Source organism: Macrosteles quadrilineatus, unplaced genomic scaffold, assembly GCF_028750875.1.
Source record: "Macrosteles quadrilineatus isolate MER2022 unplaced genomic scaffold, UCM_ALF_1.0 Scaffold_2__2_contigs__length_208266976, whole genome shotgun sequence".
NCBI lineage: Eukaryota > Metazoa > Arthropoda > Insecta > Hemiptera > Cicadellidae > Macrosteles > Macrosteles quadrilineatus.
This window is the reverse complement of record NW_026542595.1, coordinates 193,621,567-193,649,279: the sequence shown is the minus strand read 5'-3', so window position 1 is coordinate 193,649,279 and position 27,713 is coordinate 193,621,567. Positions and strand designations below refer to the sequence as shown.

The 27,713-nt window shown below is 35.7% G+C and overlaps 1 protein-coding gene across 1 annotated transcript; it reads left to right on the top strand.

Annotated features, from left to right (window-relative positions):
* Positions 1 to 156: 156 nt before the first annotated feature.
* LOC128987282 (polyphosphoinositide phosphatase-like) lies at positions 157 to 27,713 on the top strand. Its single transcript, XM_054408048.1, has 16 exons — positions 157 to 330; positions 6,595 to 6,805; positions 9,089 to 9,296; positions 11,936 to 12,036; positions 12,666 to 12,744; positions 14,097 to 14,382; positions 15,198 to 15,393; positions 16,086 to 16,284; positions 18,195 to 18,489; positions 19,126 to 19,282; positions 19,914 to 20,049; positions 20,658 to 20,861; positions 21,116 to 21,271; positions 23,531 to 23,716; positions 24,227 to 24,362; positions 25,883 to 27,713. Exons 1-16 carry the CDS (start codon positions 265 to 267, stop codon positions 26,018 to 26,020), a joined length of 2,754 nt encoding a protein of 917 aa, XP_054264023.1. The 5' UTR covers positions 157 to 264; the 3' UTR covers positions 26,021 to 27,713.

Here is a 27,713-nt window from a genome sequence, read left to right as displayed (position 1 = left end):
GTCCTCTGAGCCTTCCGTTAACTGGACTCGCGTCCTGGACAGGCTCACGGGAGTCGATGCAAAACAATGGCATGGCATGGAATGATGGAATGGAAACTTTTCAAGGAGAGGAAAGCGAAAACAAACAACAAAAACAGCAGACGCCGTTATCATTATCAATGTTATCATTGCTATATTTTCATTCAATCAAAGACATCTTTGTTCTGAAAGCCTGACGGACGACTATCACGACCTTCATGCCAGTAATCAAATTATTTCTCCAGCATGGATGTAGTAATGCACCCCATTATTAGTTCCATACAAAAAATAGCTCTCTACGAAACTAAATCTGTAAGTATGAGGTTAGGTAACCTAATTATATAAAAACTAACATAGGCCTAGGCCTACTTTACTTTTTGCAGTGTGGATATTTTTCCAGTTTTGCCTCTGTCCTATCCTTTACCATTGAAGTCTTCACCGCAGTCCTTGAAGACCGGGGAATTGTCAATTCTTTTTCATCTTTCTTCTTTCTTGATTGTGTGTAGGCCTAGTGTTGTAGTGTGGGTCAATGTATGATTTGTGTTTGTTTGAGTGTTATTAAATAGCTTCTTGATCAGCATTGTACGTGTTATTAAATTTACGGAAAGTTAATAAAAGAAACGTCTTATAATACTTAAAACATATATTTACGCTTATACTGTTACTCACAAGACGGTAAATATACCAAACAGATGGTAAGTGGTGATCGATTTCGATTGGACACTCCAATCATCATCAGACGCATTAGGCGAAATTTACAAGATTTCTAGAAGATTTCGCCTATTGGGTCTGATGATGATTGGAGTGTCCAATCAAAATCGATCACCACTTACCATCTGTTTGGTATATTTACCGTCTTGTGAGTAACAGTATGAGCAAGTGTTATAAGACGTTTCTTTTATTTACTTTCCGTGAGTGTTATTTTATAGGAAATGTATATTCTTCCTGATATTCTATAATTTTGTAGTATGGTCGATTTATGAGGTATTGTTTCAGCTGTTTTTTAAAGATAGAGAGCGAGTTTTTATCTTAAAGTTTGTTAGGTAGGCCTAAGGCTCTGTCACGCAGCGACTAGAGAAGCGGTTACTAGTCGCTGTATGTGACATAGTAAGTAGCGGCGACTAGCACTCGCCTGTGAGTGAATATTCACTCGCTAGGAAAGTTGGACATGTTCAACTTTTGAGGTGATTAGTTGCTAGTAGGCCTAGCCGACCTTGAAATCGACGCTGTCCCCACTTGCCATTTATCTTTAAGCTATTTCCAGTTGTTTTCTGCATGAAATTGCCTTACTCCAAAAATGTATATTATTTCATATATTAGTGATGATAAGTTACCATATCCAACAACTCATAAAATTTTGGAACGGTTAACTTATCTTCATTATTTTAAAATATGATTGAGGCCTTCATTTGCTAATTCTTTCATTGGTATTGACGAAGCACCCTCTTGTGTCCCTATCCACTCCCGAACCCACTTGCATTTATTCTTCTTCTTGATTTTTGCACAGATCACAAACGCAAATCCGCAACAGACGTCTTAAAGCCTCCCTTTTTAATAGGTACCGAAGATGACATTTTCCTCAGCACAGTAATTTCCTACACAACCAAACTGAAGTAGTCGCTACAACTCGCCATGTGTGACTGGAAGTGTTTTTCAAGCCTGCGAGTACAAGCGGCGACTAAAGTAGCAGCGAGTAAACTTGCCATGTGTGACCTTAAGATGTTGTATAATTTTATTCACATGTAATTCGGTGTTTTTCTGGTTTTTGAGCCTATGTTGGTTTAGATTAAAGTTTGATTTTACTCTGGGGTTGCGACCATGACAGTTTAAATACTCTGAGTTGAGGTGGGTTTGATTTTGATAAAGATGATGGTTTCGTAAATAGGCTATATAAGGATGTTAAGGTGAGGATCTGGTTTTTGACAAAGAGAAGTTTACAATGCTCTTCTTGATCATCTTGTTCCAGGATTCTTATGGCTTTTTTCTGTTGAACTAGTATTTTTTTCTGGTCGGTTTCATTGGCAGAGCCCCATGCAATTGTGCCATATCTAATGTATGAGGAGAAGAGAGCGTGGTAATGCCGTTTTGCAGATCTCTTTGTTTGTGATTTTCCTGATTCTCCTTAGGGCATATACAACTTGGGATAGTTTATTGTCCAGACTTTCAATATGGTTGTGCCATGTTAGTCAGTTGTCCAGTGTGATTCCGAGGAATTTAGCGTTTTGTTCATAATTGTCTTCCTGTATTTGGCTGTTAGAAGTGAAGTTCAGCGGCGGCGATAACGGGCCCGCTGTGCAGGGAGGCCCAGGGCCGGATTTAGAATTTTTGCGCCCCTAGGCCCAAAACAATTTCCCCCCCCCCAATCTGGTCACAGTTAATTTCCTTCAAACCTTTATTTAAAGCTATATCACGACCATAGGCTTAAGTTAATTGCTTGAATACCACTCTTCGGCGGAATCGTTGCATTGCAAGTTTTTTAAAGAATTGACTTGTTTAGCATTAACAAAATGCTGTCTTAAACACTTTTAGCAAATTTATGCCTTTACTAAATGCTCAGGTTTGTGGCCGTGGGACTGAAACAAAACAACTCAACTCACCGAGCATTCATGCAAAAAAAACATGGCCATTGATTCCAATTCAGGGTCAAAATCATGAACTCCATACAGTACGTGATACCATAGATTAAACTTACTCCTTTAGTAGATTTGTCATCGTTTTGGATTAGCCTAGCTGAAAACAATTCTTTTTATTTAAGGAGTACCTACGTTTTATCTATATTTAAACCTATTTTATCCAAAATAAAACAATCTAATCATTAAAAATAGGTCGTCTCCTGTTTATATTAAAAGAAATTAAAACCCACATCATAGAACTAACCCTAAAATAATAGAAACAAAATTACGTGATAACTAACGTCAAGTGTCACCAACATAAACTAGACATTGACAAATTTTGAATTAACAATGTCATAAGATGTCAACTTGAGTGAGTTATATTTAATCTATGGTTGTACTGCATCTAGGCCTTGACTATTCAATGATCTAGGTTATATTTCCAAAGCAAAACAGAGCAATATACCGGCCAACCATACCGATCCTAAGGTCTGAGGAGAAAATTACAGCATTGATGGAGCTTTGGAGGGTATTGAATTTTTCTAAAATCTAATGCAAACTGAAATTAATATTTTTTGTAAATTTTAAAGGTAAATTCATCGTTGTTTTGATATTTAACACAACGTATTATATATTTTTATTAGTTAATAACTTTTATTTTGTGAAGTGAGGGTGGTAACAATGTCTACCACGCATGCGCCCCTAATCCCTCTGATCAGTAGTGCCGAGTCCGAGCCAGAATAGTGGCAGTGCAGTGGCAATATGATGCGTACCGCTAGGGCGCTCGTCAACGTCAACGTACACACGACACGGGCCAATTGTGACAGGCTCAGCCACACGGGCCCCTATCATAACAATATTTATATGAAAATTACTATAAATTTTTTATTACAAAGATTTGTTAAACCCAGTACGAGCACTAAGAGGACAAGTAGTTTACAACAGCTTAACTGACACTATTACTTGGCCGATCGATATAAATTCTCTACCAACCTAAGTTAAAGAATTGTCATCAGTCATGCAGGTTGCATCAATAGTCCTCACGGACTGTGTGAAGGCGATATTTATGATAGGGCCGTATTTAGAAACAATGTGGCCCCCAGCCTAGGAGGATAAAACATTAATGTTAATCTTCTTAGGCCCCGGTGGGGCACACCAGAGAGGTGTAGGTGTGTGTGTAAGCAGTTCCATTTGGTAACACAGGATTCAACTCCCACGACATTGGGGCGTAGCGGTGTTGGTGACGTACAATTGTCGTGTTCGTTCAGTGTGAAAACGACCGACGGGAGGGGCGCGGGCGGCAGCCGAGTGTGGATAGAGCCATAGTCCGTCTCACTCCCACAGCTCGGTATTTCTCTCTTGCACCAATGCTACGAAGAAGTCGCTTTCTAAGCGGCCAACCTATAATATTGTTTACAATTTAATTGACAATCGCCTAAAACAGCTGTTTTTGTAGTCAGGTGACCAAAACTTTCCACCACATGATACTCAATAATGTTTTTTGCATGAAAATGAATCCTCGGAATCTCTTCTTTCTAATGGTAGATTAATTGGGTTTTAAAAAGGTTTTTTATATTTTAATAATAGAAAAACCTGACCCATGTCTTCTTGGTCGAAAATTGACCAGCGCCACTGAGAACTCGCGTTTTAGTAGTCGAAAATCAACCAGCGCCATTAGAGGGTTAAATAGTACACACACAAATCACTAATTGGAGGTGTGTTTCTTTGAATAAACAACAGGTAGGCGTATCAACTTTTAAACTATTGTTACTTTCGTAAATTAAACTAAGCTACACTGATCTAAACTAACATAACTTTACTGTCACAGCACATTATGAAAGAGTCTTCTTGAAAAGTCCCTATGGCTTAAAATATGCATAAGCTTATTCAATACATAAATTGAATTTTATATTGCATGAAAACAACATCCGATGTGATTAGATCAAAATCTAATTTCACCCGATAATGTAGGGTAAAATATCGTAGGTTCTCTGCGGAACTGTATCCACATTTTAGAAACCGAATTGGCAAACATACCAATGACTGCAACTGTTTACGGTTCATTACTAGGCCTAATGTAGCTATCAGTTGTTAACTTAAGTTAAGAGGCTTGCAACTAAAATTTGAATTCCTGCCTGGTGTTGGTCAACGTCAAAAAGTTAACTTTTCTGCAGTTACAGTAACTCTGAGACATCGGCAGCCATTCCTTCTAATCCCCTCTGGCCACAATTTGCCTATCTTTTAATCATTCTCCTATCGATTAAGATACAAACAAGGCTAGGTACTGTGTATTTTTTTCTTGCCTGTTACAATTTGTGACGTGTAAGTGTTTTAACTCAATAACATAAGTTGCAAGGTCTCACTCTGCATATTTTAGAAAAATAACCTAAGAAGCTGTTGTGGTGACAGTATCATCCTCCACACTCTAAATTATCAAAACAGGGACTAAACAAGAGCTGGGTAAAGAAATGGCCCTAATGGTTGTATTGGAAAATTTGAAGAGTACTGGTACAGTTTCACATAGAACATACTTACTTACTTACTTACTCCTGTGGCCACACAAATCCAAGGAGATTTTTGGCCTCGCCAACAAGGTGCCTCCATCTTTCTCTATCTTCTGCCTCGTCCAACTCTGCGCCCAGTCTTCCGATGTCTTCAGCAACCTGGTCATCCCATCTAAATCTCGGTCTCCCCAGTGGGCGTCTTCCTTCAGGCTTTCCCCTCCACACTCTTCTTATACTGCTGCCTTCTTCTCTTCTTCTAACATGCCCAAGCCATCTGACTCTCCTACTTCTAATTAAAGCTACAATATCAGGTCTTTTATAAAGGTCCCTTAACTCTTTATTCTTTCTAATCCTCCACGCCCCATCTTCCAAAGTTGGTCCGTATATTCTCCTCAGTATTTTATTCTCAAAAGTTATTAATTTTCTCTCTATGTTCTTTGTGAGGGTCCATACTTCCGAACCGTAGAGAAGAACAGGTTGGATTATTGCCAGATATATTCGAACCTTGGTGTTTCTTGACAGGAGTCTGCTTTTCAAAAGTTTTGATAAGCTCCAATAGCATCTATCAGCTCCATTCAATCTAGCTTGTATTTCCTGATCCATCTTATTCTGGCTGTTTAATAGAACATAGAACATACCGATATATTATCGGATGAAATTTTCATTCTATATAAATATCGCTTAAAAAAAATATCACTCCATATATTGATTTTCTGTTATTGTTATGGGTCAACAGACAATCATTATTACAATTAATTAGTCCAATGTGCAATAGTAAGAATATGAAGTGGGAACTTAATCAGTGAGACCATAGACAAATAGAATAAATATAGACTGACAGAAAGGTTCTGCAATGTGCTGCTAGAGTGTGCTCAGTATTCAATTCGCTGCTATCGTCGGCTCCTCGCTGAATGCTACCTGCAGACGCTGCAGCGGTGTGCGCCGTAACTACACAGCATTCCTAGTGGTGGCCAGCAGCACTGCTGTCAGTCTATGTTTAATACTTTTTGTCCATGGTGAAACCAACCTAATTAATGATAGCTTAACATAAATTAACTTGTAGACACTTTTTTGTTACTGAAACTCAACCATATTTACTATTTATTAGTTTCAAAAAGGCATTGAGTAACAGGTTTCCTTCCGTCTATGTTTAAGTTGTGTTGTTTTTGGTTGCTTGTCTTTGTTGCTCTCACTCATTGTGTTCACGCAGACTGTTGAAGGCTGGTGTGCACTGGTTTATACTAAGCATCTTCAAATTAATTTGTAAGTTAAAGTAGTTAATGGGCTTCTTGGTTTCCAGTTCTATTAAACTTATACAGCCGATAATGGGATTAGTAATGATCTCCAGCGCCTTTGCTTTTAAGTTATATGTTTAGGCTTAGTAGATTCTCTATTAAGACTAGGCCTACTATGTTTTAAACGCATGACACCATATTAACACTCTATCTTTGTTTTTTCAGAGACTTTTTGTAATTGCATCAAACAATTCTGAAACCAAGTTTAGAGTGTTGAAGATAGATAGATTGGAGCCACAAGAATTATCGGTGATAGATGACAAAGTTGAGTATTCCCGTGATGAGATAAGAGATCTTATCAACATGATAGATATGGGAAACCGAGGTAGAGCTGGAGGTGCTATTAGACCAGATGTCTCAGCATTTGGCATTGTTGGTAAGTCATATCTTACCACAGACTACAACCGAGAGTAAATGCATCTAATTGTTTTTCTAAGAGAGGAGTAATATAAAGTAGGAAATATGTAAGCCTAAAATGGTTTTAGTAGCTTTTGTTTTGAATTGCAAATGTAATGGGATCAATTAATTCATTTTTTGGTACTTTCCTTTTAAAGGGAACATTCATTATTATCTATGGTTTTTTTATATATCAATATTTATGTTTTTCTTTATGATCCATATTCCTTCTGTTTTAATATATTCAAACGCATTTAAATTACAAATTGACAACTGATCTTGTTTAGGCAAAAATCTATATAATTAAAACGCCAACACAAAATTTGTCCTTCGAACTCCTCCGCACTTTCTTAACCAATTTTGACCTTTCACGTCTTATTGGAAAGAGCGTGTCATGAAGATTTGCAAACTGACCTTAATTTTTTTGAAAAAGTCCCTTGGGCTCTGCCCCAGTGGCTTTTAAAGTTCTCATGTTATCCTTAATGAAGAACATATTTGTTTACATTATGATCAGCTGGATAGTTGTGGCAACTCAAGCCAACGCTTGCTACTTGCTACAAACATTAAATTTTACTGACATGGTAGAAATTAAATATTTACTATTTGAATTTGGATTTGCGTACATATTACATGAAAAAAGTGAGAAAGCCTGGACAATTTTAGCAAATTTCCCATACAAGAAATAAGCTATTACCTCATGGTAAGACCTGGACCCAGAACCGATTTATTTTTTTTTTTGAGGTCCCCAGAGGCCAAAAACACCATCCGTTCAAATTCATATACAGTAGAACCTTGATAGTTTGACACTTTGTGGAGTTAAGGGATGTCAAACTATTGAAATGTCGAACTATAGGGAGTAAATGGAGTTTAACATAAAGGAAAGTAAAAACACGTGTCTTTTATAGAAATCACAAAATTTTATTAAATACTAAAAAGCTTAACAATTTCACTGTTGATTAGTTAAGTCTCAAGTCAGCAATAAACGACAAATTAATGTTCAAGTCAGTTTACATCAAAATAGTAACCATTAAATACCACTTGACAAAATAGCTCAGCCGGTGTCGAACTACAAGGAGTGTCGAACTATCGGAGGTTTACTGTATATATATGTGTCAGTTAGTACAATAGCTCAAGCAAAAATGATCCGATTTTGATGAAATTCTGTATAAACCTATATTTATTTTAACGAGTTCGCGAACCAGCATTATCCATCCGACCATGGGAATGGGGGTTTATGGGGTAAAAATGGTGTTTTTCCATTTTTGACCCTAAAACAAAATAATTTGCAATTTCTTTCTAGACCATTTTGTAGAGCTAAAAAAATAATTTAGTATATTGAAGCACTGTTGTATGCTTAACGGTTACGGAAAAAAAAAGATTAATTTAAAATTCCCATGATATTCTTATGGAGAAAATGAAAACTGTTGTAGTTTACTTGTTTATGGATATATGTTGATAAACTTTGGCAAATTTATTTATTTCATCCTATACGTTTTTTTTGTTGGTTGTTGACGTATGGTCAACAAACACTTTTTACCTTCACCGTAGCAGCAAACCGTTAATCTAATTCTATATTATTATTACGCAAGCAGTTTTATTTTCACAGTCATGACTCGATAACTGCTTGGTGGATTTTAACGTTTGAGGTGTCAAATTAAAGGTATTTTCAAGTAGATGTGCAAATACGTCTCAGAATATTAAGAAAGGGCATCACTTAAGTACAGTTCCTAAGGGCTACATTTTCAAAATGGTGGCGCTATCTGTTGACATTAGATCAAACTTAATTCTTTTTGTTTACAACTAAACAAATGGACGTAAATTGAAATAGGTCTTAAGGTTAACCCTAGACTGCAGGACTTATTGCTTTCAGAAGAAAGCCGTGATTTATATTTTGATTTTAACATCTGTTAACCAAGTCTGGCCAATGAATATTAACCCTTTATTCATATTTTATTTATATTATGAATAATAGTTTAATAACTAACGACAGTAAAAAATATGATAAATTTACAACATCAACGAATAACAATCCAAATATTTTGTGTGAAAATTCTATATATTAATAGGTAAATATGTTTCTTGAAAACATTTTTTTTTTCTGTGTGCATCACAGGGAAAATCTATGCATACTGTTAGAAACATATATGCTTGTAGATGTGCAGAATCCCTTTATAATTTAAATGCTCAAAAATAAGCACAAAAAATGAATTTAAAAATAGAAAAAATTAACAGGGGCCTAAGGTGTGCATCGCTGTTTTTGTAGGATTCGTAAGGTTCATGGAAGGCTACTACATGGTGCTTGTGACCAAGCGGCGTAGAGTGGCTGTGGTGGGTCTGCACACAATTTACAAGATCCAGGACACTTACATGGTATACATTCCCCACGAGAGCGTTCGAGTGGCGCATCCAGACGAGGCTAGGTACCTCAAGATGTTTCAGAGTATTGATCTCTCCAGCAACTTTTATTTCAGGTTAGTTCTGTATTTACACGTGTATGTGTGTATCAGCATGTCTGTATGTGTGTCTACCCCCATCTGTCTTATACTACCATCTGAACTGAAATCACTCAAACTGTTTGGGCTGAAATGTTATCCAAAGGTGGATGACAAACCCAACCAGGCGGAACACATAAGACCACAGCCAATATAGACCAACCACATGGAATGATTTTCATAAGAATATTCATGTCCTTAAGATCACCTCAGACGCATGAACGTCCCTAGTTCCAAAAGTAATTTTTGTATTGTGTTTTTTATAAAATCAACCTTTTTTTACAAAAATTTTTATAAAATGTACCACTTGTTTGAAATGAAGATGTTTGATTTGATTTTCTAGGTGAAGCATTTGAACTTGATCTGAATGGTGATTGGCCATGGAAGAAAAAAATCACAATGTTTACATTCGGGAACTATTTTTTCCCTACAGCTAAATGAATTGAACCACTGCTTTTCAAAAGAAATCAATTTAATGTTGTAAAGAAAAAAAAATAAATTCTTCACTTATATTCAAAATATACTCTTTACTTAATTGATCATTCCATCAAGCAAAATCACCTCACACCTTTATGTAATACAATTTAAGTATTTCATACAGGTGTGAGTATAACAAAAAGTTGCCCCCTGGTGGGGTTTGAAAATGAAATTTACTTTATTTAATCACGACCCTTTATCAACCCTAGCCTTCGACCGAGCACTCTGTTACCCCCATTTACGTTACACAATCAAACTCTCACTATTAAAAAATGTAATACTGTTCAAAAATTATTCTACACATGAAATACAAACGTTTTAAATAATAATACTGATGATGATAGAATCTGACTTTACATAGAATACAAAAATAATAATATCACAGATAAACTTTGCTCTTTAAATTAATATACCATTTCAATTCAATTTAATAAATAATTTTCATTTGACTAGGTTCACTATTATAACTTAAATTCTTTGTATGACATAACCAAATTTAATAAAACATTTTATCCTGAATCGTGACCATGTGCTCTAAGTAGACCAAATGAAACATGAAAATCTCAGACCAAACAAAACATGATTCATAACTTGTAAAACGAGTGGTACATGTGAAAAAATGTGGCAGATTGGCAAGACTATTTTAATACTAAAACACAAATGACACAAACATTTACTTACGTACACATGTCGACACATAAACATTCATTCCGACGAAGATTCACGCGTACCGAACATTTAAAAACTGACTCGTGGTAATTTTGACTTTTTGTCTGACCGAGCGGAATATCACGACACGGTTTTTTCTGGTGTAGGACTTATTAATTCTTGTTTTTTCGAGCTGGCGTTTAATGATTCAATTGAAAATACCTTCACGACGACCCGCTATTCGCTAGAAACTGACATTTGCTATCGATATGATGCATGTACGAATTTTCATCACGAACGCGAACAATCAATCCGGCATCTCAACTGTCTCGACTTAATACTAATAAAACACACCCCCAAATGCAATTCGGCGAAATTTTGACAATTGCGATCGTTTGATGCACGTACAATTTCCGCCCGAACGCTAATTTCCGAGCTACGAATTAAGATATTAATAAATTCGTCCTACACCAGCGACAAAACGCGACTTCACATGTTGACTACGCGATTACTGAGCCACGAGTGACGACGAGACGTTTGCACACGGCACGGCTCCCAACGGTCTTCCAGTTCGTATCCTTCCGCGTTACGTCATGTTGGACTGACTTGTCCATTGCCTGTCGCGGATTTTAAATCTTTTGATTTGAAAATCGGCACAATGTTTTGTTTCTGTTATTAATTGCTTGTCAATGTTCCCAACAGTATATTTAAAATATGATATGTGTGCATCTTTGGCTATTTTCTATTTTGAGTTAATCGGATAAATGTGATTTTTAGAACTAAGTGTAATCAGCTAATTTACCTTAAATGTCCAGATTAAATATACACAGGAGACACATAAAACACACAATATTTCACCTCTTGGTGAACTTTCTCAAGTACAGATTAAACAAAGAAAGAAATCAAACTCTCTCTCTTTCATATTTATTTTTGTACTTAGTCTACTACACTTGGCTAAGTCTTAGGGAACAAATTGTACGTTGTATGTTTGTCATTGTTATGTGGATTACCTTGACTCTTTTCAAAAGGTAATGATGCTTTCACACGATACGTTTTTTGCCGTACGGTTTTAAACTGCTCAGGAGCTTTCACACTCTTCGGTAATGACAGAAAACTGTGCCGTCTTGTAGCCGTCCACTGCAACTGAACCAGACGGTTGTTACACTGTGGCCGTACGTCAGTGGCGTATGTATTGCAAGGTTTTTCATCCAATGGAAGCCCACCAGCCAGTGCAAATAGATCAGCTGATGCAATGTTTACCGTTTATAATCTGACCGGTCAATTGGACACTGTTTATGTTTATGACTTTGTAAACACATTTATCTTGCCGTAAGGTCAGTAACCGTGTAATGTGAAAGAAACATAACACTACGTAAAATTGTACTGTTTTCAACCGTATAGTGTGGAAGGAGCATAAGTTAGATGAAGAATTACAATCAAAGAGTATTTTCTTAACTTTATCAGCTGATTTGATTTATATTTGTTTGTTTTAGCTATGGCTATGACATCACTCATACATTACAAGTCAATATGGCAATCCCAAAAAATGTTAGTCATCTTCAAGTACCTTGTGGGTCACATCCAAAAACTCCAGGTAAGTTCATATTATGTTTACTATTACCATGTAACTAGTTTTCGTTTTACTAGCTACAAGTGTAGGCCTATATTTACATACGCATAATTCACATAGGAGCTTTATTCCTTCTAGTGCAATTTTTTAAACATACTTGTTTGTGCTTGAAACTAAAATTGTTTTGTCAAAATAATTTTTTTACTTTACCCTTAACATTATGCTTCCAGTACGGTAATATATGCTTCCAGTGTGGTATTATTCAAGTATTATTGTTCTATACTTCTTCTACGCACTCGTGCTTCTACTGCCATTAGCCTACATTGTTCATTTAGAATTCTTAAGATTTGTCAAATCTTAGTATGTTACTGATAATGTACTTAATATTGTAAATTTAAGGTTTTTTTTCTAATTTCAAAATGTAATTTTATCAAAACATTAGTAGTAGTCTATTCCTCAAATGCTTAAACGTGCTATTCATAATATTTTTATGCGAATAAGTAATTTTGTCAAAATACAAACCGTGTAAACCAATACTTTTCTCCTTATTCCATAATTCCCTTCGCCTTTTTCCCTTTTTTTGTGGTGATCGGTTTTTTCCAATATACGAAACTGGGTTGGCACTTGCTATTTATTTGAGTGCCTGTTTTAAGGGCCTGTCGAGACTGCAGAAAAAGAAGATTTGTTTTCGTCCTCTAGCCCAGGAGAAGACGAAAATGTAAAAAGAGCTAGGTAGGTAACAATGATAATATATGCTGTATAGATTCTTTAGCCAGCCGCTAAATATAATTCAAGTTGTGAAATAATTTCTGTACATGAGATTAAATTCGTAAAACCACGACGTCCTACCCCTTTGTAATTTAAGGCAAAAATAAGTGTTAAATGGATGAGATGATAAATTTGCTACTAACTATACTTGGTGTTACTTTCTCTTAATCAAAATGTAAAAAATATATAAAAACTAGTAAACACGTTGCTCGAAATCGAGCAATTGCAAAGAAGTAAAGTAGTTATTTAAAAACAAATAAAAGTCATCATAATTTCCTATGAGTTTAAAAGACTTTGAATTGAAAAATAAATAACAGCAATTAAATTATACAGCTGATCAAAATGTAAACAACTAAGTTCTCCATAAGGATAACATGGGAACTTTCTAAGCCACTGGGGCAGAGCCCAAGGGACTTTTTCAAAAATGTAAGGCCAGTTTGCAAATCTACGCGACACGCTCTTTCCAATGAGACGTCAATGGATAAAATCGGTTAAGAAATGGCAGAGGAATTCAACCGACAAAGTTTCGTGTAGCGTATTAATTATATAGATATCTTCCCCTTACTAAACTAAATCCAAGTCTCCAGCCATTGAAGTGCAGCGTCCAGGTTAATTCATACTCTAAAGAATGGGCAACCCACCGGAGAGAGCCATCAATAGGCATTAACTGACCATGTAAATATGCGATTTAAATATGGCGATTTAAACTATACATTTATAAATAAGCATATCAGTTTTTGAAAGTTACCTAGTTTTTGGATTGTAGGCTACATTTTCATCTTGAATATTTAAGTGAAGGATAAGTGAGATTCCTTTTAAGATTTTGATACTGACCATAAACAGCTGTTTTAGCTGTGTCCAGTTTCATCTTAATTACCATTTTTTGCCAAAAATCCCTAACATAATAATTTTACTAGTTTGAAATAATAACTTCGCCAATATTTCTGAATTTTTAATTTTTATGAGGCCTTTTGCCAGCTATGCTGGCATCATCAGACACATCACAAAACTGAAGGTTATGTTTATGTACAATTGTTACAATTGTAAACATAAACATAACCTTCAGTTTTTTGATGTGTCTGATGATGCCAGCATAGCTGGCGAAAGGCCTCATAAAAATTAAAAATTCAGAAATATTGGCGAAGTTATTATTTCAAATTAGTATTAATTCCAATATTAACAGTTCTTCTTGAAGATAATAATTTTGTTGTGCTGACATAATGATAACATGATAACCTGAAGAAGGCTAATGCCGAAATATGAACTTTATAATGATTTAGCCATTTGGCATTAAGAAACAACATAATAATTTACAGCTCCCACAGCAGAGAAGGAACGACAAAATCCACGGATCCCAAATATCACCCCTCGGTTCACTATGGAGTGAGAAGTGAACCTAACCGCAGATATGTGTGGAACTCTCACTTGCTATCTAAGGTGGAGGAGGAGCTTCATCCTGATTGGATATTGTACATCATGCACGGCTTCATAAGCCAATCGTGTGTCAGCATCTTCGGCAGGTCAGTCTACATCGCTCTCATCGCCAGGAGATCCAACAAATACGCCGGCACTCGCTTTCTCAAGAGAGGCGCAAACTTTGAGGTGAGATTCTATTAAATCTTGTAATTTTCTTAGTGACCAAGGGTGTTTGAAATCCAAAAATTTCCCCTTGGAAAGAATTATTGGGCATGTCACAGAAGATTGTGGCAAAAGGTTACTGAAGGTCACAGATCCATGCTTAGACCTAAGCAAAGGGATGCAAAGGAAAGTAAAGGGATGCATTGTATTGTAAAGGGTCATTGGAGTCTGTGAAATGTCTATGGCTAAAATTTGAAGGCTTTTTCAGCTGTCTTTCTTTTAGCTGAGCCACAAAAGTATTTATAAACAGTTAATTAAGTTTTTACTTGTGCCAAAATTGAAACGATAATAATAAGTGTAGATAGACCTAGTTCAGTGTATTGTGTTTAATCAGAGCACAATGAAATTGTACAGTGCATTTCGTAGTTTATTTTCATTGTGTGACCAATACATGATAACTGAAAATCAACAGATTTTACCCTGTATGCCAGAAAAACTACTCTTATTACTAAAAATACACCAATATGTTACCGAGAAGTGTATTTTTAACTTGGGTAACTGTAGACAAACTGCTTTTATCCTATATTTATATACTAGTGTGGTATGAGAATAACAAAGCTTTCCTCAAATATGTCCCCTCATTTTTAAATTTTACGAGGTGAATTTCTTTGACCGTTTCCAAATGTTTAAACAGCAGAATTTTAATTTAATTTCTTGGAAAAGCAAAGTAATCCGATACCACCACAGAAATATAAGCATTACTCAATTGTCCACGGGAAGGTTAGGATACAACACAAGGTATAACTAAAGGTCGAGTCTCAATTATTGATTGTTTGCAGGGAGATGTAGCTAATGAGGTGGAGACGGAGCAGCTGGTTGAAGATATCGGAATCTCCTCCACAGACAACCCGAGGATGAGCTCGTTTGTGCAGATGCGCGGCTCTATCCCCGCTCACTGGAGTCAGGATATCAGCAAGATGGTGCCCAAACCTGCCATAACCTTTGACCTCTGTGACCCCTTCGCACAGACTGCTGGTGTGTCTCAGTGGAACTTCTTTTGCCTATAATTTAAAGGAAAGCGAGTGGCTGTTTGGATTTATTAAAAAGGGATGGAGTTTGGCTAGTTTATTTGAGAAAAACTGTCTCCAGTGATTGATAGAACCAACATAACACTGGTATTTCGTCTAGTGTTAGATGAAGTAGGACTGTATCCAAACCAAATAAGCCTGTACTCTATTCCTCACGAAATTAGGTAAAATTTTGATTTTAAAATATATCCATAAACTAATGGATATAAGCCTATATATCCATAAACAAGCAAACTACAACAGTTTTTTTATTATCCATAAAAATAACATAGGAATTTTTAATTTGAAATTTTTTTAAATTATCTCCGTAACCGTTAGGCATACAACAACGCTTCAATATACAAAATTATTTCTTTTTTTAAGCTGATTTGGCAATTTTGTTTGTTTCATTCTAAGCTATCAACATTTTAATAAAAAAAAAACACCCTCAATACCTTCCCTGTAGCAGCAAACCTAAGTACTCATAAAAATCTGTGTTATTTAAATAGAAAATAAATCTGACAATTTTAAGGGAATAATTAAGTAGAAATCCAGCCCATGGAAAATGGAAATTCGCTTAGTCTGCAGGTTTGCTGCGACGGGGTATTTATCTTTATTATTGATTAAATATTGTGTGAACAACATTTTCCCATTTTCTAGGTGCCCACTTCAATAAGCTCCTCCAAAGATACGGGTCTCCAATTATAATCTTGAACCTCGTGAAGGAGAGAGAGAAGAAGAAACATGAGAGTATGCTAAGTGGGGAATACCTGTCAGCCATTACATATCTCAATCAGTTTTTACCGCCCGACTTGCGCATTCAGTATGTCCATTTTGACATGGCGCGTATTAACAAAGGGTGAGTTTTCTGGATTAGGTTAGCTTTAGGTGAAGTAAAAAGTAAAACAGAACAAAAATATCAAGGCTCTTGGTAGTTAAACTTGAGAGTCAATCCTTGGTTCAAAACAAACATTACGTCATACTGAGTAAGCCCAGTATTATGAAATTCAAATCATTATTACTAGTGTACCTGTTGCTCGAATTCGAGCAATTGCGAAGCATTACAGGCGACTCAAAGATTATGGGAATACTCACGATCTACACAACAGTTAGATATAATCAAAATCTTTTGTAAATATTTTATCTTTTTTCAAAAAGATGATCTTGTTTTTTTAGTGTTTTTAGTGTAAAAAAAAAACATTATTTCTATTTCTTTTACTTGGTTGTGTTCTATGACTTTTTCTATGTTTCCATTGTTTGCAAATCGGTTATTTCAATGATTGCTCAAGAAATGTAGCACATTGTTAATTCAGTTTATTTTTAGCCTATATCAAATTGTCCAAGATTTTTCATTCTTTTCCATTGTAATAATTACACCAACCCAAGTTTCGTCTACAGATGCAATATGCCAAAGAATATCACCTACGTACAATCTCCAAGTAGTGGTAAAAAAGGCAGAAACCAACCCATACAATAGATATAAGTTAACTCCATAAGAAATAATTTTAAAAGTTACTGTGATATTAGGATTTTCCACTGATTTGGTAATAGAACATTTTATTGCAAAACATGACACGATGCAGAAGAAAATCAATTTTAAAATCAGAAAAATTCATTGCAAATACTGTACTTCATTTTGACAAATTCAATAAATCACAATTTAAATATTAACAGCTGTTGCATTAAAAAATAGTGTAGAATTATGCATACGAGAGGTCGTCCAGTGGTCGAAACTCGACCAAAAATATGTAATGTACTCACTTCTCTATTTTCACCCCACACTGTAAATAAAACATGTGATTGGAGTTTCTTCCATTTGTTTTGATTTCCTGTTTATATTTCGTTGTTATTTCGTCACCAGCATGGCAACGCATAAGACCCATGTTAATTTTTCCAAATCTTTAAACTCATTTTTTGTGCTTATCTTTGAGCCTATTTAAATTTATAAAGGGATTCTGCACACCTACAGGAAAATAGCTTTCTACCGGTATGCGTAGATTTTCCCTACGATGCACACGAGCTGAGAAAAAAGGTTTTAAAGAAACATGCTTGCTTATTAATATATAGATAGATGGTCGTAATGTAAACAAATCTGAAGAGGCAACTTTAAAGGCTTTTGGGGCAGAGCCCCAAGGGAATTTACCTCTTTCCTCTTTTGATGGCTTATCTACAGACCAAGACCTTTCTTTAGAGACCCCTACCAAGTTTCTACGCCCAGCCGTTCTCTCAAATTAGCTGTGACAAAAACCCCGTTTTCCTCCATAAGAATAACATGGGATGGGAATTTAAAGGCCACGGGGGCAGAGCCCCAAGGGAATTCACCATGTTTCTCTTTTGATGGCTCATCTACAGACCAAGACCTTTCTTTAGACACCTCTACCGAGTTTCTACGCCCAGCCGTTCTCTCAAAATAGCTGTGACAAAGAAAAACAGTTTCAAATTAATATATAGATTATAAAGAAACTACCTATCTGGAAGAATCAAAGAAGTTCAAGACAACTCTAAATTTAATAATACTACAAAGTCTATCTTTTATTTCTCTGAAGTGTATTACTTGACCAATTACTATTCAAATTATGATCAATCCTTTATATTGTCCCATTACCAGCTTTTTGTTTGTTTTAGGAATATTGACAATGTCAACTGATATCCTAGTAGTGATGGAATACTGGCTAAGTATTAAGTGTGACAACAAAGTTCTACTTCATTCTACAATAATCCTTATGATAATAATAACACAAATTGATACATAAATGACTGGTGATTCAGGAAGGGAGCTAATGTGATGGGAGGGCTAGCAGACATAGCTCGCACAGCTGTCACCAAGACTGGGTTCTACGCCAGTTACCGACCCTACCCCGGGGCTACTGTGGTGGGCAGAGAGACCAACGAGGGATGGGCACAGACGGGCATCATCAGGGTCAACTGTGTCGACTGTCTAGACCGTACCAACACTGCTCAGTTCGCCCTGGGCAAGTGTGCACTCGGCTATCAGCTCTGTTCTATGGGTTTCTTACAGTGGCCAGCTTTGGACTTTGATTCAGACTGTGTGCGCTTGCTCGAGGTAAATTTGTCACTCACTTAAGTTTCTTTCACCTCTGACTCTCCCTTATTTGAATTTTGTTCTTTGATATTGCAGTTTGACATGGTTTAAGTATAACAAGACTTAGTTTTTGGATATTGATCTTTGGTAGAAGACTCGATTGTTGAAGTGGTGAAAGTACTGGTCAACGTTTTGAGTGCGTTTCAGCAATCAGTTGTTGGAAAGGATCCAGTTCTACAGTCAAATTGTAGCGTGCTTCGAAAATGGATTGTTGAAAGGCATCAAAAACGACTACACAATTTTTTTACCAGTTCAACGTGATCAACTCCCAAAGGCTAAGGTTTTGATATGATAGTCTATTTTGACTGCGACAGTGTAGACTAGTTTGTGGGGTTTTCATGTAGTATGTCTACCTCTTAACCATCCTTTACTCCTATTATCTTATTAAAAACAAGAATTATCTTTTTAGCTAATATTTAATAGGGGTTGCTACCAGTTTACCAGAAATATTAAATCTTGAAACCTTAAAGTATTAAACTTAAATATTTCTCACTTGTCTTGTTCAGGTAAGAAAAAAATACAGGTAAACAAAAAATGTTAACTTAAACCAGTTCTTCAACCACTAGAGCCTTATCTGAGTGTATGTTTTATTCACAGGTGTTGTATGAAGACCACGGAGACACTTTGGCTCTGCAGTATGGAGGATCGCAATTGGTCCACAGGATCAAGACTTACCGCAAGACTGCTCCTTGGACGTCCCAGGGCAACGACATCATGCAGACACTGAGCAGATACTACAGCAACACCTTCTCCGGTGGGTTCAGCTAGATTAGCCATGACAATGTGGGCTTAGGAACTGGAAAATATGAGGAAAAGCTCTCAGAATATAAAGTTTGAGAATATATACTTATAATTTTGGCTTATATATTTTTGTTTTTTAATGTATAACCTATTTCTCTTTAATAAATCCTCTAAAGAATAATTCTACGGGCGCATCTGCTCTTGTAGTTAAGGTGTTGAGCTTGTATTTTGTTGCCTTTATAAAAATGTCGTCAATTACCCACGGCTTTAGCTGCAAGAAAATACTGAGACCCAATAGTTTATTGTTAACAGAAAGGTTTATTGGATGAAAAAAGCACTGAAAAGTATTTTAACCCAAATATGAATGGGAGATGAGTGTGGTATTGTGTAGCTTTGTAACTGATCAGCTGAGTCTTTAGCTAGGACCATTCATTTAAAGCTTGACAATCAAGAACAGCTGGGTCCACTGTCACAAAAAGTTTGTTGCCCACCTCAAGCTGTTTTAGGCCTCTAGATCCATTTTTCTTGTGAAAAAATGGTCATGGCATTTATACACTAGCAAAATAAAATTTAAGGAAAGAAAACCTGTCATTCACTGCACTTATGGTTTTCAACCGGTAACTTAATGCTCCATGTGTCGACAGATACTGAGAAACAACACGCTATGAATCTGTTTCTCGGCTTGTTCGTACCAGATGAACATAATTCTCCCATCTGGGAACAGGTGACTGACTACTATCTACACAATTCCCTGATGATCAGTCTAACTCAGCACAAGATGTACGTTGATCTCTATTTTACCATACTCTATTTACGTGTCTAGTTAAAGTTACACAGTTTTAACCAGCGCTGTTTAAAGATTACACCAACATCTCTGTTTTAAGTTCCCGTAGAATTTTACAAATGATTCAACTTACTTTGAATTTTAGCTCAGGACACCCAATAATGCCAATCAATATGTGAAAAATTTGGGAATAATAAAATACCAAGCAAATATAATCAGTTTTCTTGTAATACTTATGATGGATTGAGTAGAAGTAGAATTATTTCGGAAAGAGTAAATAAGTGTTTGATGTTAAAATCAAAGACATCACTTGTGTCACTTCTTGTGTTGTGTTGTTGTTGTGTGTTTGTGGGCTTGTGAACTTTGCATTAAAAAATATTAACAGATGGCATTTCTGTTAAACACTTTATAGTGAGTAGTTTCTTGGAATTTGGTGCATGAAGTTTTCAATCCCCATCACGGTCACTAAATTGTTATGGATTTTGATTGAGTTCCTCTAAAAGCATTGTCCATTCTTTTGCCTAAAAATGGTGTAGAATTCATTCAAGCAAATTGAGTATTTCCTTACTCAATGTCAAACTCTACTGAAGTTTACTCTTTGTAGGAAGCCCTTGACACAATGGTGGGACGAAGAGGTGATGGAGTGTTTACCCTTCCCCGAGATGTTGTGTCGTAAAACCTGTAAGGCGTTTATGCAAGTCTCGCCGCAGGACATTGAGTTTGTGGACGCTTACGCAGACTTCCATCGACCTCATGAGTTCAGTGAACTTAACGAGACTTACTCTAACAACATCAGTCATTCTGTGAGGTAGGTGTCATTTACAGTTACTCAAAAAACCTTCACACCTTTCAGTATACTATTAGGGACTAATGAGTTATTTTTTAAGTGAATATTTTGTACCTAAAAGTTATGAATGTTGAACCTTGAAAACCTGAATTTGTCCTGGAATATTACTTTCATAACTTGCTGGAAATTATGAACTTACGAACATAAAACTGTCTATGAACTTTTTCTCAAAACTTGCTGGACACCCTGACAATAATGTTTGTGTTTTTTTCCAGAGACTTTATGCCCCATTGTGTGACTGATTTCTCCCCATTCACGGTAAGGGTGAGACCGGGCCGTCGCAGGGAAGAGACTGCCAAGGGCGCCAATACGGGCAAAAACCCTTCCCTCACTGGTCAGAGCTCCACAAGCAGCACTGCGTCTACTGATAGGTTGGTAACACTAATTGTTTATTCTGAAAGCATACAAGCTGAATGAAAAAGTGCAGCAATGTTGTGTTGTTGATGGAAAAAACTTAAAAAATTAAATTTATTCTTGAATGCAAACTAACGATCAAAGAATATGAGTCATAGCAAAAGTTTATATTTCAATATTTGTTTGTGCATGCAAGAGCTAAGTTTTTTTTTTTTTTAGCGAATTTCCCATATAGGGAATAAGCTATTACCGTAGGTCTCATGGTAAGACCTAGACCCGGGACCGATTTACTTTTTCGTTTTGAGGTCCCCAGAGGCCAAAAACACCATCCGTTCAAATTCATATATATATATATATATATATATTTATATATGTGTCCGTTAGCGCGATAACTCGAGCAAAATTGATCCGATTTTGATGAAATTTGGTACAAACGTGTAAACCTACATTTATTCGAACGAGTTCGCGAACCAGCATAATCGGACCATGGGATCAGGGGTTTATGGGGGGTTTTATGGGGTAAAAATGGGTATTTCTCTTTTTTGACCCTAAAAACTTTAAATTTCTAAATTTCTCTCTAGACCATTTCGAAGAGCTTAAAAAAACAAATAATTTAGTATATTGAAGTGTTTTTGAATGTTCATTGACTACGGAGAAAATTAAAAAAATTGTAAATTTAAAATTCCCATGTTATTCTTATGGAGAATAAATAAACTGTTCTAGTTTGCTTGTTTATGGATATATTTTAATCAAATTTGGCAATTTGGTTTATTTCATACTAAGCTATCAATATTTCAATTGAAAAAACACACCTCAACATCTTCCCCGTAGCAGCAAACCTAACTACTCACTAAAATAATGTTATTTAAATAGGAAATAAATCTGAAAATTTATAGGGAATATTTTAGTAGAAATCAAGCCGGGTAAATGGAAATTCGCTTAGTATGCAGGTTTGCTGCGACGGGGGTATTTTTTATCAAATCACCATTCTAAGTAAAACACTGCAATGTAAAGATGTTTTATATGTTTTATGTAAACAGTTGTACAAATGATTATTCCAGTAAATATGAATGTTCCAGGTATTAGTCTTGAGAATAAGAAAATGTGTTTTGTTTTGTTCAATTTAGCTAGTATGAGGTGATGTTATCTAAAAGTCTGAGCCATCCGAAGGATGGGCAACTGGGGCATGCTGCCCCGGGCTAAGGGGGCACCGTAGCCTATTTTTTTGCGATCTTGTAGGTTTGCATGAGTTGTGAAGGTTATCAGGTTTTGGCGTTAATAAATACAAATCTGAAAAATGAGGCTGTAGATAACAATCATCTGTAACACTATACAAATATACTTAAATGTAAATCTAATATAGAATGAAGTATGAAATTTTGTACAATCCTGTAATTGAATATATATAGGTATATAAATTACCCTTTTATATATGTAATTAAGCTTAAGGTATGCTGTGTAAGTATTGGTCGGAGCGCAAAAAAACTTTAAGGGGGGGGGGCGTGACCACCTTTGCCCTGGGCATCGCCCACCCTAAGGACGACCCTGCCAAAAGTAACCTATTTTAAACCTATTTTCATTGACTGTTTCGTCACTTGTTTAATATCTGACTGTGAATAAACATTCAATTGAAAAATCTGCTATTAGATTACAACTCAAATTTAAACCATTATAAAGCAAGTTAGTCAGCATTACTGGATCTTTGTAAGGGAACTCATAGAAATAAATGAATTGGTAGGAGGGCAAAGCCATTAAGGAAATTACCTTTTAGTTACCATTCGTCCCTACCATAAGCATTAAAATAACACCCCAATTGTAAAAATTGGTTTAGTAGGACAGGTGAAAAGGGATCTTACAGAAAAAATCCTTATTGTATTAAGTAGGCCTATATGGAAAATGTTATGCACAATAAGCTATGGTCAAAAATCGTGTGGACTTGTCTGCCCCTCTCATCAAATGCAAATCAGTCTTAAGTGTACTTTAGGATTCAAACGTAAAGTTCTGTTTCTGTTAAAACAAGTCAACAATACATTTTTAGAGGTTAATTATTAACTTTTTGTTGCCAACGTCCATTGGTACTAAAAGTTTAAAAGTAATCCGGAAGGGAACACCTTAAAAAAATCATGTGTAAAAAAATTGTTAACGATGTATCATTCAACCAAGGGTTCAATCCAAGTCAAGGTTGTTTGTTGTTAGAGGTTAGGTTGTTTTTAATGTACTGTTCCATAAAAAATATGTGATTGACTAATGTAGACAAACTTTCTATCTGTTATCAGTTCCGAGGAGAGTGACGAGGAAGAGATAACAACAGCTTATTCGGAGTCACACCACTCGTCTCCAGCCAAGGAAGTGTCCGGTACAACCGGATTAATCACCTTCGACTCATTGTTCCCCTCGTGTCGGCAGACCTACGGGTTTGATCTCACTCCCCCATCCCGTCAGGATACACTGCTGTATAAGAGGTAAGACTTGGCCGTTTTTACCTCAGTCTATCCATAAAAAATATTCCAAATAAATCTGCCATTAGCTGTAGGCCTAGACTAAAAAATTCCATTAGCCTGGTTAGAGTTTCACTAAAATATGTTCTTAACTTGTCATATTTATTCTCTACTTAAACAACACTATGTAAATTAAAACTAAGGCCTATGTAGATCAATTATTCATCTTTAAATATGTTTTTCAGCAGCAATATAATAAAGGTGTTTTTATTTTACATTAACAGTAAACTTTCAACACCCTTCATCGCTCCATCATTTCTCTTCATCTTCTTTTCAACACATTTGGGTGTTTTAGGGCCGTTTTGGTTGATTGGTATTTTGGTTGCAAGATCTTTATTTTGCATCAAGTATTACAATATACGTTGTCAACACCGTTGTCTCTAAACAGGTTAAAAGTGTGTTGTTTAATGGATTACTGTATAAGGTATTTTATTTGATCATATTCCCATAGTAGCCCCGACTTGTTATTTCCAGGTACGTGTTGATGCATCGACTAGCCAACAAGACTGTAGAGCAGCTGGCTGTCAACAGTGTCATGTCCAAGCTGTCTCCTCCAGTCTGTCCGCAGCAACTGAGCGACGACAGTACCTTCCAAGTGACCCCTCCTCAGGTGAACTTTAGTTTGAAATCGAAAATAATCAATGAATTTTAAAAAAACAACGTTAAAACAAGAAAATTATTTCCAATAGTAAAAAAACAAATAATTTCAAACATAAACTACAGTGACCTCTCTTATGACCCTTATCAACCGAAGATCGGATTGATTTACTCTGCCTAGCAAAAAGTAGAGGTCTCGTTATCCACCATGAAACTAGTTGACTGGTTGGTTTAACTGATCATTACCAAGGAACTGAGAAGACATCTGTTCCCATTCTTATGTATTAATAATTTTAGTGTCTGTGTGTGAATGGATGTGTACCCACATAACAGATTTAGGTACTTTCCTGTTAAAGGGAACATTCATTATTATCGATGATTTTGTTCTCGATATATTGATATTTTTGTTTTCCTTTACGATACATTACAAATTGACAGCTGATCTTTATGCTAAAATATAGTCCATATGGATTAAGAAATGAAACTGTTCTAAGCTAACCTAACATAACCAACCAAACTTGCTGTACCATTTAAAAATTACGTTTGATAACAGAATAGGCGAGTGGAGAATATTAAACGGAAGTTTTAAATTGGTTTACCGCAAGTTTGGTTAGTTTTGTTAGGTTAGTTTAGAACAGTTTGGTTTCAATATTTTTTTTAATTATTGTTTGTTGATTCTGAACAATATTTATTTATCGTAGTTGTCAGCTGATATGTTTCAAATTGTTAATATCAATATATCGATAACAAAATCATCGATAATAATGAATGTTCCCTTTAACAGGAAAGTACCCAGATTTATATTAAATTTGGTATGTGGGTACTAATCCATTTTCTCTCCAGGCGTTTTTTTATAATTTTTAAAATTTTGATTTTCCATAAAATAACGTAAAAATCAGTTTTTTATAAAAATATCTGGAATGGTTTTGATTAAAATTAAGTATGTTGTGGTCCTTCGCTTTTAACTCTAAACAAAATAGTACAATGTCCAATGGCTAAGAATCGGTGGTATCGAGAATTAGTATTAAGAATCAACAGATCCCTAACATCAATCAATATATGTACTTGATCCCAAAACTGAGTCTCAGTGGATTTTAAGGTCATGGATAAGTCAGTGATCAAGCAATGTTATTAGTTCTATATTATAGTCTATAGTTATTAGTACATATATCATAGAATATATGATCTGCCTTAGTGTAAAATTCCAGGTTAGTCAGTTCATTTTTTTATTATTGAACATATTTTAAGCAAGAGATGGATACACGTACAATTCTGTAAAATAATTTTACCTACAACCTAGCCTTTTTAGTTCAGTTCTTAGATTTGAAAAGATTCACTTTACAGCATTGTTGTTTTACTTGATTGCACTAGTAACCGACCAATGAGGTTCAAGGACTGAGAGAAAATAAGTAAAATTTTACTGCTTCGAACGTCAACTAATCAGCTGTTAAGACTAATTTAATTGTTAAGCGTAAATAGTCTTTACGCGGTCATTGCGTAAACTACATTTAAAGTAGTGACATTTTTTCTCAGGTCAGTGAAAAATCCCTCGACATCTACCGAGACTACGTGGCTCGCTCTAGTGGAGAAGTGTCGGTTCCTGAAGACAAGTATACTGCTTACGTCAACTCTCAACTCGGCTTGTTCCCTGTCATAGGATGGGAAGAGTAGTGTTGTTGTATCCAAGAGATCCTGAGGTGGCTGTGTTTTTGTTGCTTATGGTGTTATTTTTTTGTATCATCTGTATAGATACATTAGCCTACAGTATTTTAGCCCAGTAGCATCTTTAATATTGACTGATAGAAATATATGCAAGTGAGCTTTGAAAGTTACCATGAAAAAAATACTGTGTCAAACTTTGTTCTGTTATAGCTCTATTTTATCTTGTTTGAAACCACACATGAAATCAAGAGTGAATTTAGTATTATTATTATTATATTATTTGTTTGCAAGATGCACATTCCACTTAGTTTTTATATTTTTGTAAGTTTAACAAGTCAGCATTAAGATAACTATGATATATAGGTTGTTATATAAACAAAAATAATAAGTACTTACACCTGGGTGGTTTTGATATTGGTGATAAACATCATACTCTCTGTACAAACATACAAGTTGGAACCTTAGTTAATTTACTATAACCAAAACTAATCTCTTTAAAGATTTTATTACCTTCCCATGTGCGAATGTTTTGTAAATTTCTATTTTTATGAATAAGGCTACTGTGAATATTAATCAAAATCGCCATTTCACAAGTAAAAAAAAAGTCAAACCAAGTCAGAGTACGCTTGTGATGTTCAGACTGTTCAGAGTAACCGACTTCTAATTTCATAAGGTAGAGCAAGTGTATTATTTGGACAAGGAAAGGCTTTCTTTTTCCTATCAAAGATTGGTTCAATTTAGAATATCCCACAGCCGAGAGCATCACACTCTAACAAAAAAAGCTCACTTGTGCATTTGGGAACCAGAGTTTTGCCAACGGGTGTCAGGTAGATGGGGAATGCCGTCGGCCACCTCTTGGTGCGGAGATTTGCCAACGGTGGGGGCGGGAGAAAGAGAGTGTGAGGGGGGAGAGAGTCAGGGTTGTCTACGCTTGGGGTTGACGATCAGGGTGATGACCGCGTTCATAGGAATGCAGTTATGCGCTTGTCGCAGTGGGTAAGGTTAGGTTAGGTTAGGTTAAAAATTCAATACATTTCCTTTCACAGTCAGAGGTGCATAACTACATTTCCTTGAATACAGTCAGCATCCTGCTGGTTTGTCCACCCCTAGCAGAAGCCATCCTCACGGTCACGTGTAATCTCTCTCTCTCTCCCCCTCCCCCAACCGATGACAAATCTCCGCAGTATCAGGAATTCGCGGATGGGGACTCCTACACTCGTGCATTTAGAAATGCATATCAAACCTATAATGTAAAAAGAACAAATTGTTTAAAGAATTCTCCAGTTGAGTTAGTAAAGGGCCCTGACTTGTTTGCTACTACTTTTGATGACCACACCATGGCAGGCATACTGATTTCCAATGCTTTGGTCTAACACTTCTACAAGGTTTTATAAAAAAGGTAATTTCAAATAAAATATAAAAATGTCAAGTTTTTCTGTGTTGTGTTATGTGTTTTATGTGTGTACTTAGGATAATCTGGACTCTGTCTACCAGGTAAGCTAGCTGATCCCTATCCTTGTACATAACAATCCTATTTCATATAAAATTCTAAAAATTGTTAGTTTTTGATCGAATTTAGTTATGCTGTTTTATGTAACATTTCCTGTATGTTTTTATTAATGTATATCCTTACTTAACCTTATATAAAAATGTAAAATATACAGCTATTTTGTTTATGTAAAAAATCTATATTAAATACATT

Excerpts from the sequence above, each read along its gene's own strand:
- LOC128987282 (XM_054408048.1), top strand. The coding sequence starts at position 265 with ATGGATGTAGTAATGCACCCCATTATTAGTTCCATACAAAAAATAGCT. Across the intron at positions 6,806-9,088 it reads CTCAGCATTTGGCATTGTTG|GATTCGTAAGGTTCATGGAA; the intron begins GTAAGTCATATC and ends CTGTTTTTGTAG. Across the intron at positions 20,050-20,657 it reads AGTCTAACTCAGCACAAGAT|GAAGCCCTTGACACAATGGT; the intron begins GTACGTTGATCT and ends TACTCTTTGTAG.